The following is a 13,416-nucleotide window of genomic DNA, read 5'->3' as shown; positions in this document are numbered from 1 at the left end:
GTATAAATTATTTGGAAATTTAAATATGATATAAATGATATTAATCAAGAAATTAAAGACCCTTTTGCGACCCACCCCAAACCTAGTGATGAACATCGGCAAAGACCTTGACATCCCCCTCCATATTTTTCTCCTCGGATTTGTGCGATTCACGTGGGTCGACCTGGACATTCCAAAAAAGCGGATAATCAAGCAAAAAATGAAAAATCACACTCCTGATCCACCTATATAACTCATGATTAGTATGTGGAATAATCCACAGAAATAAAGCCATTTAATTATATAAAAAATTCATCTCTGACAATACTCATTGAAGAATGAGTAGATATAACCTGTAATATTTAGTTATTTGATCACTAATATGAAATATGACAGGTACACAAACAATTCAATTATTGGAGTGGACTATTAACTGGAATTTGTTCCTATAAGTTTAATTATATACCTATTATACAGTACAGCATTAATTTATGGTAAGATTGCTGTCAAAATAACAATACCGTACCTGTATTTTCAAGTCAAACTGATTTCACATAAAATTCCAGGTTTATTTGTAAAATTCCCTCTTTTCCAGGTTTTCCAGCCCCAAATAAAATCCCCTGCCTTTTCCAGGTTTTCCAGACCAGTAAACACTTGATAGTCTATATTGTGATTTAAAACTTACGAGACTAATTACTTGAATTTTTTAATTGTGAACCCAGATCCTTAATCAGGATATAAAGTAGCACCTTTGTATGACATTTAAACAAAATCTATTTTTTTTGGCCCTAAGTGCCAAAAACTATGGTATTAAGGTCAGGCATATTTTTTTATGTAAATTTATATTTTGGGGGAAAGTGAAAACTAATGTATTCATATAGTAAAGAGCAGTATGGTAAAACTGAAGGACTGTTCCAGAATTCCTACTTTCTAGGTAAGACAACAGCCAGTCAGCTTTCATAACATTGTTAGCCAATTGTATGGGCTTAGCCTTAACTTTGCACCAACTCACTTGACAGCAGAGGGCCAATCTTACAATCCTCAAAGGAGATGATTTGTAGCAAGGGTTGTCCTTTGGCAGTGTACTGTATATACTGTAGTTACTAATTAGAGACAAGCAATCTTGTCAGAAACTACTTCAAGTTGCATCTATGGGCAGCCATCTTTGATTTTAAGACCAATCTGCCTTCTTACTTCAGTTTTCCAGCTGAAGAACAACAAACCCAAAGAAGTGTGAATCTGAGATGCTTGGCTTAGTTAGAAAATAGCATTTCAGGATCAATACTCCAATTCTACCTTAATTATCTTCCCCAGGTAGTACACATTACTAAATATCAGCTAGAAGTGTGCAAGAAGGTACAGTACTACAGATATCCACCTGAGGAGTAACCCAACTACAGAGGAAGCAAAGTTAATAAAAGAATGAAAAAACCTTTTAGTTGGGGAAACTTTTTTGGAAACTTTAAACTCTTCCTTGGCACACTTATAAAAAGGACTTAAAGAGGAATAACAACACTGGGGAAACAGGCATAGTAAAGGATGTGAGAATAACCAGGCTAAAACTAAATCACATAATTATGAAATGTCAAAAAAAGGAAAGAAAAAGAAAGATGGCCACAGGAAATAAGGCTGATAAAAAAGTGCGCAAATAAACTGGAAAGGAGTGTAGAGAGTATGATTTCAAGAAGATTTCTAAAAAATAAATGCAGAGATAGAATATGATGCCAAGAAAACAATTTGCAAGGAAATGTGCAGAAAAGATAAAAAAAGAATAAAAAATATCACTAGGGTAACACTATAAAAAATGAAAGGTATTAAGATCCTCTTTGAGGCAAAGGTAAAAGACAAAAGAGAAAAAAAGATATTTATAAAATAAAAAAATGAGATACGTACCGTATAATACTGGACTTTAATTTGGTTACTATTAGGGATGAGGGGATAACTGTAAAGACTGAGACTAGGATACTAGTGGACTCATTAAAAGTTGTGTCCCCTGAGAGATACAAACCCCTGGAGGTTTTGTACTCCCCCTATCCCCGCTTGAACTATAAACTGCCTCTGTCTAACACTTTCTATTTCTTTAAAAAAGCCCTTCACTATCTATGCCATAAGATAACTAAAATACTTACTTGTTAAACAACCGAGTAATGAGTATAAAGCCCCGTCACAGTTCAGGAACACAGTAACATTTTCCGTACTATTGCTCAGACCAAGACGTATCCTCTGTAGGGTCTCCAAGTTCTTGTTCTTCTTTAATTGAAAAGACAGCAGTGCAACTTCCTCTTTTGATGGAATCTGAAATGAACCAATTAATCAAACAATAAAATTTATCCATAAGTATGAGTTAACAACCAGGGTCGTTCACTAAACATTTTTGGACTGTGTTTACTAATCCTTTTACATTTTGTGTCTCCAGGAACCAGTTTAATCAAATTCATCCATCACAGTTTTTGTCTTCCACTGGCCTTCCTAACCTCAATTTTACCTGTTCAGACTTCTACCACTATCCTTCCCTAATTATATGGCTAAATTGTCTCGTATTCCTTAATCCATAAATTTTCAGCACAGTATTTCTCGTTGCTTTGCCAATCTTAGTACTTTTTCATTTCTTTTCTCATCAATATAACTTACTTTTACCATTCTTCTGTAACACTACAATTCAAAGGCCTCCAACCTCCTTATGTCTGATGAAAGTGTCTGAATTTCTGACCCAAAGTGATCACTTATTGCATTTCAGCATTGGTTGTCTTAATTGAAATTAATCTCCATTTTTAGTAGATCTCTAAGACTAACTGCTGTTTTTGCTACAACTAGTCTTGTTTTATTTTTTACAACTACCATCATAACTAATCTTTCTTCCCAAATATTGTACATAATATTTTCCACCAGTTTAAATACCTACTGTTTTGTTTACCATAATTTATATTTCAAAATTGATTTCTACTTTGGAAACATCCATTACTTTTGTATCTACACTATTAAATCTTAAGTTCAAATTCTTTTTTTTTCTAACACTAATCTCTTATCCAGTCTTTGCAATGCCTCTTCACTATCTGTATTAAGAGCAATAATATCTGGAAAGTAATTAATTCATACTGCAGTACAGTACTGAACTGTATTTTGCTATGAACTTTAATTCCTTAACCACTTCTGTACATATAACTTTTATCATTAAAATTTTGAATATAAATACTGTATATACAGCTCCTCCCCGACTTACGACCTGCCTCAGTCGTACCAAAATTTTTTTAAATTACGCTTTTTCGAGTCCCAACTTCAGTACAGACAAAATTTTTGTTTGTAATTCACTTTAAAATAGCTGGCAAGCTTAAAAGTGAGAGTTTTGTGGTGCCGAGAAGAAAAAGAGACACCCATTTTAGATTTTCTATGTATTATTTAAGCATTTTCGAATTACGACTTTCGACTCAAGACCTGGATTTGGGTCCCTCACTCTGTCGTAAGTCAGGGAGGAGCTGTATACAATATTGGAGGTAGACACATCCTTGTCTAGCTCTCTGTCTAACCCTAAACCAACTAGTAAGTCCATTATTTACTAATACCTGTACATACTGTTGTAAGACATCCATAAGTTACCCGTATCTTACCTTAACTGCTTTTTTTCAAAATCACCACAACATACTGTATAAAAAAAAATTATTTGGACCTAAGAAGCCCTTTCATTCAAAATTCTCAGACCAAATACTGTATAGCTACTCAAGTTATTTTTCCCTTCTAAATGCATTTTGATCTTCAGGTAATTCACTGTATGTATTCTAGTTTTGTAATTGTCTTGCTTTCCTTACAGAAATCAATTAATCTTTTTCCTCTTTCATTTCTACTACCCAGCTTATGTGGTCCAACTTCTGGTGCTTCTTTACTCTTCCTCATTTTTGCATTAAAATCAACCATAATAATCAAATATTCACTAAACTTTACTGTGTCTTTGTCTTCCTCAAATATTTGTAAACATTTTCTAACACCTCACAATCGCTATTATTTGTTGGTGCATTAACAAATTGTTGTAAAGTTTGTGGGTTCAGCATTGACTAAAAAAAATGCTATCTGAAAATGCCCAATATTCAGGGCTGTATTAAGCTTAATAGGGGCCTGAGGCACAGATCAACTTGGGGCCCCCTACCCTCAAGGTATATATAAACAACAAGAACAAAATATACCCAAATTTATCAATGATTTCATCAATATTAAGCTTCGGCAAAATAACACATTTAATGTTCACAAGAGACAGAAAATTGAGACGTTGCTAGGACATCGTTGAACGAAGTTCATGTTTTATACGCTTCAACTATGAGAAAGTTTGGATTTGGGGGCCCCCTTAGAGTCGAAGGCCAGTGCCTCAAGTGACTCATGGTTAATCCAGCACTGCCAATATTCCTATTAACAACTACAAGATTTAAATTCTGGTTTACAAGAATGCCAACCTCTTTCAAACTTTTCACTGCAGGTATATAAGAATAAAAAGTCTTCAATATTATACAGGGACACCACTTTTAATATCATGCAGTACTGGGCTAGTGCCAGAGTTTTATTCAGGCGGAGGGAAACCCGTACAAAGGGGGTTAGTAGAGTACAGTACCTCCACTAACTCCTTCACTATGGGGATGCCACTTTTAATATTTTACTTGACCAGTGCCAGACGGTTTTATTCAGCTCAGAGGGGAATCTGTACAGTTTTAAGTAACTGTGGATTTCCATGGCCACCACTCCATAACACTAATTTTTACTGTTTTTTTTTTTAATACCTGCACAGTGTACTGCACAGTACAGTATAGTATCTTATGCAGTACCTGTACTGTACTGAACTGTATATGAAATGTTCTTTTAAGTATAACATACATTGTACTTATTTCTAATCTTGAGCTCTACATTATAGAACTTGAACTATGTCTCTCAGGAGTTACTACTCATAACCACTTGTTTCCCATTACACCCAGCTCTTGCCAAGGATGGTTTTGCCATTCATAGGAGAATGCTACAAAGACACCCCTGCGGTTAGTGAAAGGATTACTGTTCAGTATTTCAGTGATAACATATATTGAAATATTTTTCAATTAATATAATCATGAACCTTAGATACCAAACACACTACCTTTAATTTTTTAACTACAATATCCAAATGCAAGCGGCGCACATCACGGGCCATACTTCTTTTCTTCAGTCTAAATGCTTGATCACTGTCCCTGACCCTTTGACGAATGCTTTCCACACTATCTGTATTTTTACACTCCATACTTATGTAAATGTTAACAATTTCCACTTTCACAATTGAGTGGTCACAAGTATTACAAAAGCTTCAATAATCTGAAATTTATTAGACACCTGTTTTTTGGATTTTAGGTTTACAACTATTTAATGACTCAGCTTTTGAATATGACTGCTCAGCCTTAATTTCGAAGGCTCGAAACCTCTCTTCACTGAAATCAGCAACAATACCTATAAAAAATGTTAAGGACTAGTAACCAAGTGTCAGCATACGCCATAATAAGTTAAGATTATCACTATGTTTATTGGAAAAATATCTTATCCCAATTATAGTACAATAGAGTACTGTATACTGTATTTCACTAATGTTTATCATTGGCTTAAGATCAATGTGTACAATCAAAGACAAAAGTCGTGTCGCGGTTTTGTAAGAAGATTAAATATAACTCGTGAAACATTATGAGAACCCTACCACAAGGCAGAGCGCACCAAAAAGTTTTAGCCCTTCAGCATATGTTTTCACCAAATTCACAACACGAATTTTTGTCTTTCATTGTACATCAAAATTTTGCATCAAAAGCATGTTTTATAGTACTGTATTTCATTATGCTATGAGGATTTTTTTTTTTAAAGGAAAGTACCTCAGCTTTTATGATGGGAGTCTAAGAGAAAATGTGATCTAATTTATGAAAACTGATAATTATTTTTCACGTACAAATCCCTTTCATTAATTAGGGTATGCCTGTATTACTACAGTACCTGTACTACTAATATTAATAATGCTGTAATAATACTTATAATAGTAATAACATCATAAAAGGATACGCAGGGTATTAGCAATTATTTGTGGTTGTTCTCTGAAAAAATTAAGACGTCCGTGAACATTCACTAAATCTCCTAGTTTTAAAGAAGGTTTTGGTTTTATCAGGATTTCATGTAAGCTCCTCGCAGCACTTTCATCACTGCTTGTCTCTTTTTTCCCATTCTCTTCACCAGCAAAGCTGACACACTCAATTAGTCCCGTTGTATCATCAACTGAAACAAAAACAAAATGATTAGAACAATATTCTGTCATAATATAAGCTTGTCATATTGTCATACAGTGGGGTATGCTATAACGAACGGATCCTACTACGAATATTCCTATAACGAACGGTTTTACCTATAAAATTGAGAATGCTATAACGAACAAAACTCCTACAACGAACATTATTTAATTTTTTTTTTTTTTTTACTAATTTATTGTTTTTTATTACAAATATTAATGATATTCTTTATTTCAGGGGTTTAGATGCATATTTATGCACTTTTTTACAATTTTTACAATTTTATATTATATTTTTCAGTGTTAAGTGGTTGTATTTGGGGGCCTGGAACGAACGAATGCTATAACGAACGAATGCTATAACGAACAAGGTTCTAGAACCAACTAGATTAATTATAGCACACCCCACTGTATTTACTTTCTATTTATTTCTTCCTAAGACTGAATACTTATTTCACATGAAAACAAATTAATAAGCAGCATAGTTTGTGTGGATACATCAGCTAGGAGTATAATGGGTATAAGCTACACCACTTTACACATGAACCAGACTTACCACTGAAGGTCCCATTTTAGTGCATAAAAAGAATGGGAAGAAAAGTTTTGAAAAATATGGGAGAAATGACAATTCAGGAATGACTAAATTCAGCTTTTGTAATCATTCATAAATAGATGTTCACGTCTTTTACTATGTTGGTACTGTACAGGAGTGGTACGTAATTGAGACATCAGCCATCATTAGAATGAATTATACAATTAAGTCTTTTTGCTATCCACAATCAAAAGAAGAACCAGAGTTGAAAAAATTTGAACCGAGAAGAACAGTTCCCTTTACACAGTACTGTAGCTACACTATTAACTACAGGTGTATCACAAGATTTCAAAATAAACATTTCATATTCTTACTTTCAAACAGTGTAGCACGTTCTTTCAAACGGAGGGAGGACACAGTGCCATAAACATCAACTCGGTATACTTTCTTGTCATGAACAAAAAAATTTCCCTCACCATCCACCTCCAGATCACAGAGGAACAGCCGTTTATGAAGTGACTTGCTCATAAAGCCCCTGCAAATATTAATTTCATGATAAACTTTATACAGGTACAGTATTACAGTATTGTATTATTTTCTGGACAAATAAAAAACATTTAGAAATACTGTACAATACTATGCTGTACATTATTTACTGAACTGCAAACTGTACTTTAGAGAAATGGTATTACTGTATTGTACATTACTGTACAGTAGTTAATAATAAGGGTCTAGGTTAACCATCTACATAAAAAAAAACTCTGAAGAAAACGAATTTCTTACCACAAGAATAAAGCAAATTGGTGAAGTAAGATCACTTTCATATTCAGTTCCTTTTTCTGGATTTTCTCATTAATATTAATGCTGCCACCCACCTGCTTCACAAAAGACCAAGTTTGCACATCAATGATGACAAACTTTTCATAGCAGCTACCAAACAGGGAGGTACTACCACCTGGGAAGATATTGGAAGTATAATGTATTGTCTAACGGTAGGCTCTGCTGCCATATGGCATCACGAAAATTGTGATCAAGTCCCAGGTTGCTCATCTGACTTTCTGCCTCATTTACACACAATTGCGGGGTCTCAATTGTTTATCTTACCATTGACAACACAACATACAATTATTGTTTCTCACTCTTGATCTTTTTCTATTTTTTTTTATTTCTTTATGGTTCTTTCTTATTATTATTGTTATCATTATTATTTTATTATTATTATTTTTTTATTTTTTATTATAAATTTTACTTATCTGAATTATTATTATTATTACATTTTCGCCCCCAGGCCCCGATGTAGGTCAGTGACCTGTGCCCGGCTGGGCTAAACCCCGTAAAAAAAAAAAAAAAAATGCTTCCCATTAAATGACTGACCAACATTCCTTCCTTTCTGTACGACTCCACCTAACCTACAATACCCTAAAACAGTAATAATACTGTAACATACTTCTATCCTAGGATAGCTAGGTTTAGTAGTTTTGTTGGTTCAACTTATCTAAGATAATTCATAGTAGAATGCAATACATATAATAACATTTAGTGGAAGAGAGTGTGTGTGTGTGTGTGTAAAGAACATCAACACTACTGCTGGGATGCTGCCAGATTCTTGTGTATAACCAAATTAAGAATACAGTATTAGTACAGTGCAATACAGTACTGTACTGTATTATCAAAAGTACAAATCCTACTAAATTATGGGTTTTTTAAAGATACTGTAATAATCTTCACAACATATGAGAGGATAATTTATCATCATTATCTACTGATACAGAAAAGTTTCCTAAAGCTGCAACTTCCATTATTTCTTATTGAATGTGAAATAGAATACAGTATAGTCTTCATTTACGCGGTCAATTGAACCCGTGGAGGTCCGCGTAAAATGAGAAACGCGTAAACGAAATAACAGAACATATGGGATTAATTGAAATGGAGACTGGGCCGATCCCCCAAACTACACTTTTTCCGACACAATACGTACGTTGTAGTAAAAACAACATCTTAATTTTATGATGGTATGCACACACAATTAATATTTAAGAGAAATATCAATAATATTAGGTTTTTTAACACTTACGTTAGTAGAAAAGATGGCTGGGCACACGAGGCAGATGGCAGATTATTGGCCCTCACCTGTATCACTTGTATCAAATGTATCACTATCCACCACAGAGGCTTGCAGGGCCTCTTTGTCAAACCCCTCAAAGTCCATATCCTCACTATCACTGACTTGGGCCGGCTGTGGTGGGTGGCGGGTGAAGAACTCGGCAATGTTTTGATGACTGGGGACCTTGTGCGCACCCTGCCCGTGCTGCTTCCCGTGTAAATGATGGAATGAACCGAGTAAATAAAAATTGTCGGTCTGGCAAGGTGCCGCGTAAATGACCAAACGCGCAAACCAAATACGTGTAAATCGAGACTATACTAGAGTTATTAATGTCTCTGAAATACTGGACTCCTCCTACTCAAGTAAACAAAGATGTACTGTAGTCCTCCTCATGATGGCTGGTGGCAGCATTTTTATCTGTAAGAGAAAATAAGGAAAAACCTGAAAAAAAGCTGCTCTTCCATTCAATTTTGCTTAATTCTTGAAGTGAAAATAAGTTTTCTTGTATAGATACTTTTGTTGGGTAGCTGGTAAACCCAGACCCGGTTTAAACTACGGTATTACAGTACATGAGGATCAGCCGATTTCCAATCTCCCTAATTACAATATTTTGCTTGAACTATGGTGATGTATTTAGATCATCCCCCAATTTACAATCAAAACAATTCACATGAACCATAGTCATCGTCCAGCCAAAATTACTGACGCACAGAATATGGAATGCATCTCTAGCTGCACTTGTCAGCTGGCAGCGTCATCTATCCGCGCCGTCACACTGCCAGTTGGTGCACTCCAGTCCAACGCATTGCTCCATGGTTATCATATCTGCCCATGATTGTGTAGTTCAACAATTATCAATCAGTATCAGTGTTCTTACTTTTCATAGATTTTTTTTAATTTTTACCATACATATACATTGTATAATACAGTACAGTACTCTGTTTTGTTGACTGTGAAGTGATTCTTGCTGCTTTTTGTAACTGTAAAGTGCTTGGTCAATTTATAGTAGAGGAGATAATGCAATATTGGATTATTTTTATTGCTAATGATAAGTTCAGACAAAACAAGACGATTTTTATCTATGTCACTTTTCTCGCATTTTACCTATAACTGAGATATCGTGACTTGAAAATCAGAAAACTTAAAAAATCTAAGCTATTATTGCATTTCTTGCCATCAACCAAATCTTGTGAGTTTTTCTTTGCAAACAATACTTTAGACAATTCTAAGACACTTTTCTTCCAAGACATTTCCCTTACAAACAACCTAAAACTGAGATATTTATTATATTGGGGGATCCTGGAGGCAGAGCCCCCGGTTAAAAGCAAGGTAAGGTTAGGTAGGTTTAGTTGGTTAGGATAACTTAATTAATAATACATGGTTGTTAGACCAACCAAAACTACCTAACCCTACCAAACTTCTTAACCAAGGGCTCCACCCCTAGGCATATTAAATATCTTGATTCCAGGTCATTTGCGAGGGGAACATCACAGTACAAAAGAAATGTCAAAGTAGAAAAGTGTCTTAGAATTGTCTAAACTATTATTTGCAAAGAAAACTCACAAGATTTGGTTGGTGGCAAGAAATAAAATACTGTACAGAAATAGCTTTTCTAGTAGTTTTCGGATTTTCATCTCCCAATATCTCGGTTATGAGTAAAGACCTCCAAAAGTGTCAGAAATGAAATCCCTGGATTTTGTCTGAATTTATCATTAGCAATCAAATCATCGAATTATGTACTCTGCTATAAATTGACTATGTGCTTTGCCTTTGTTGTTGTGAACATGATGTGAGCAATAATGTGAGCAGTGTCAGCCACTATCAATGTTTTTAAGTTATCATCAATGGTTTTCCCCTTGTAGTTAGAGGACATCATTAACATTCATAATGTACCCAGTTTTTGTGATTGTGGCAAGTGCTCTGGCTCTGTTCTTGTGACTGTAACGTGCTTTCACTCTGTTTTTGTGACTATGAAGTGAGCAAACTTTAAAAATGTCTAGCAAGCTTGTTGCGGAGTCCTGCATCTGGGAAGGCCAAGTCACCTAGGAAAACCATATCTCTGGAGGTGACTTGACATTGTGAAGCAGCATGCTATATGGCTTGCACTCTTGGCCTGGTCCAGTCAATAGTGTCTACAGTCATTAAGAAGGTACCAAAAATGAAGGCAGCGACACAGAATATGAACCCAGTCTCTGCTTCTGGGTCATTAAAGAAGCTAGTCAGACCGCACCTCGATTATGCCGGTCCGACTAATTACCCAAATGTAGCCGCAATGAAGTCAAATAATGGTCCTACATAAATAAATCGGACTGCCAACAACTTCTCGACTAGTATTTGGTGTCAAAAGGTCACAAAAATTGGAAAACTTAATTTAAACTGCGTTAATAGATCGCGTGATTGTACCGAGGGAGCGAGTAATTACCCAAATGAACCTAAATGTAGTTGCAATGAAGTCAAATAATGGTCCTACATGAATAAATCGGGCTGTGAATCACTTCTCGATTATTATTTGGTGTCATAAAGTCACAAATATTGGTAAACTTAATTTATTCTGAGTTGTGTTAGGTTAGGTTAGGTTAGGTTAGGTTAGGTTAGGTTAGGTTAGGTTAGGTACATGCACTCAATCTATTAACTCAGCTTAAATTAAGTTTACCAATTTTTTTGACTTCGTGACACCAAATACTAGTCGAGGTTAGGTCAGGTTAGGTACATGCACGCGATCTATTAACTCAGATTAAATTATGTTTTCCAATTTTTTTTTACTTTGTGACACCAAATACTAGTCGAGAAGTGAGTGGCAGTCCGATTTATTCATGTAGGACCATTATTTGACTTCAATGCGGCTACATTTGGGTACATTTGGGTAATTAGTTGGATCCCGATTATGCTGCTCAGTTCTGGTGCCCTTATTATAGAATGGATATCAATTCACTGGAGACGGTGCAGCGAAGAATGACAAAAATCATCATGGTAAAGGCCTGCAACATCTGGATACACTGAAGGCAGAAAATCGAAATGACAATGCACAGGTTAGGAAGTTAGGTGAAGTTAGCTACGTTTAGGTCAGGTCCTAATAGGTTCTGTCCATTGCCATTTCGATTTTCTTACTTAGTATCATCCCAAAAAGATCTACATATTTGGTGTAATTCCATGAAGTCCTTCTGGATAGTTTGGTTTATTTTTGGAGCAATATATGTGTGCAGAATTTGATACAATACTTAGTAGAGTTTCTAGTCTCACTAATGTCAATAAAGTCAATCTTGATTTTACACTCGGTAAATACAAGACTGTGCCGATTATTTCCCTAAAATTACTGTTGTAAATGATGATATGCTGGTTTTAAGAAGTCAGTTTTCTTGAGTACTACCATTGTTTAAGACCGATATTACACAAATGAATTCCCAATAAAAATTATTCAATCAACAAGTGGCAGAACGGAACAAAAATAAAACAGAACCCTGGTGACATCAACAGACTATCTGTGTAAGCACTGAAATAAACTCAAATATGTGTTATACCTAATTTCTTCACTCGAATTAAAATACTATAAGCACAAACGCCCAAGATACAGGTGTCTGTAACGGCTTTCCTTCCCTCGGATCCTTGTGTTATTTTCAAGTGTGGTCGTTTATTACCAGTAACAAGAGAAAAACAGTCATAGAAAACGGTCATCATTTTCACGTACAGTTTGGATGTCTTTTGTTTGCACTTTCCTTAATATTATTGAGATAGATGTATTCATATTTACTCAGTGTGTGCTCATAGTCATTAGATACCCATAGAAGTAATTTGTAGAACAACGTAAAATTGGACGCCAGGTGTATGTATTTAGAAGCTTAGCTGAAGACGGGATATACTGTATTCCTGAATGCCCGAACTAGTGACTAGGGCCTAGTGAGTGACTAGAGACTAAGTACAGTACACGTTTAGACATTTGTATAGTTTTACAGCTGCACCAATTATTGATGTTGTTTATTAAAAAGTCGTAAAACAAAAATGATCGTCTTATCGCTCATATTAACTTGATCAATGCCTGTCACCGAACACTCCCGAACTCTTGGGTGTACTAATGTCATTGTCAATCATCCAGAATATTTAGAAGTCTGTTCAACAGTTCTCGTCGTCACATACAGGGCCTGGCAGACTCGTTCAGAGATATCTTTTACATACTTTACTTTTATCCTCTTCGCCACTGATCGGCTCGTTAGCCGCTTGGGCGATCGGTCACGTCTCTGTCACGCACTGTTGGCAAGTACTGGGCATGCACCGGCTCCTGAATGTACCTGAACCTGCTCCAGTGTTGGTCAAGTCTTGTCTTGAAAGAGCTCACACTCGGTGCCGTCACAACACTTTCTGGTAGATTGTTCCAAGAGTTTACAACCCTCACTCCGAAAAAGTTTGCCCTCACAGTTTTCTGGACTTGCGGCTTCTTCAATCTTGAGCTGTGACCCCTTGTGGGGCGAGCGTCCGCCAGCTCCAAGTAAGGACACTCGATATAATCTACTGTTTTGTTATACTCCATCTCAGTACCTCGTT

At 35.5% G+C, this 13,416-nt stretch overlaps 1 protein-coding gene across 3 annotated transcripts in view; it reads right to left on the bottom strand.

Annotated features, from left to right (window-relative positions):
- Positions 1 to 12,535, bottom strand: part of LOC121861751 (importin subunit alpha-9-like) — a 29,059-nt gene extending 16,524 nt beyond the window's left edge. For 2 of the 3 annotated variants that reach the window (XM_042359649.1, XM_042359658.1), the window contains exons 1-5: positions 12,399 to 12,535; positions 7,151 to 7,311; positions 6,025 to 6,234; positions 5,087 to 5,430; positions 2,109 to 2,274 (exon numbers count right to left, since the gene is read on the bottom strand). In XM_042359649.1, coding sequence (XP_042215583.1) covers positions 2,109 to 2,274; positions 5,087 to 5,227 — 307 coding nt within the window. In that variant the 5' untranslated portion in view covers positions 5,228 to 5,430; positions 6,025 to 6,234; positions 7,151 to 7,311; positions 12,399 to 12,535. The remainder of the gene's footprint in view (positions 1 to 2,108; positions 2,275 to 5,086; positions 5,431 to 6,024; positions 6,235 to 7,150; positions 7,312 to 12,398) is intronic. The other variant, XM_042359651.1, reaches the window with a different exon arrangement.
- Between the last annotated feature and the right edge of the window lie 881 nt (positions 12,536 to 13,416).

Source organism: Homarus americanus, unplaced genomic scaffold, assembly GCF_018991925.1.
Source record: "Homarus americanus isolate GMGI-L3 unplaced genomic scaffold, GMGI_Hamer_2.0 scaffold40248, whole genome shotgun sequence".
Classification (NCBI taxonomy): domain Eukaryota; kingdom Metazoa; phylum Arthropoda; class Malacostraca; order Decapoda; family Nephropidae; genus Homarus; species Homarus americanus.
The sequence above is the reverse complement of the archived record's forward strand: the minus strand, read 5'-3'. Positions and strand labels throughout refer to the sequence as shown.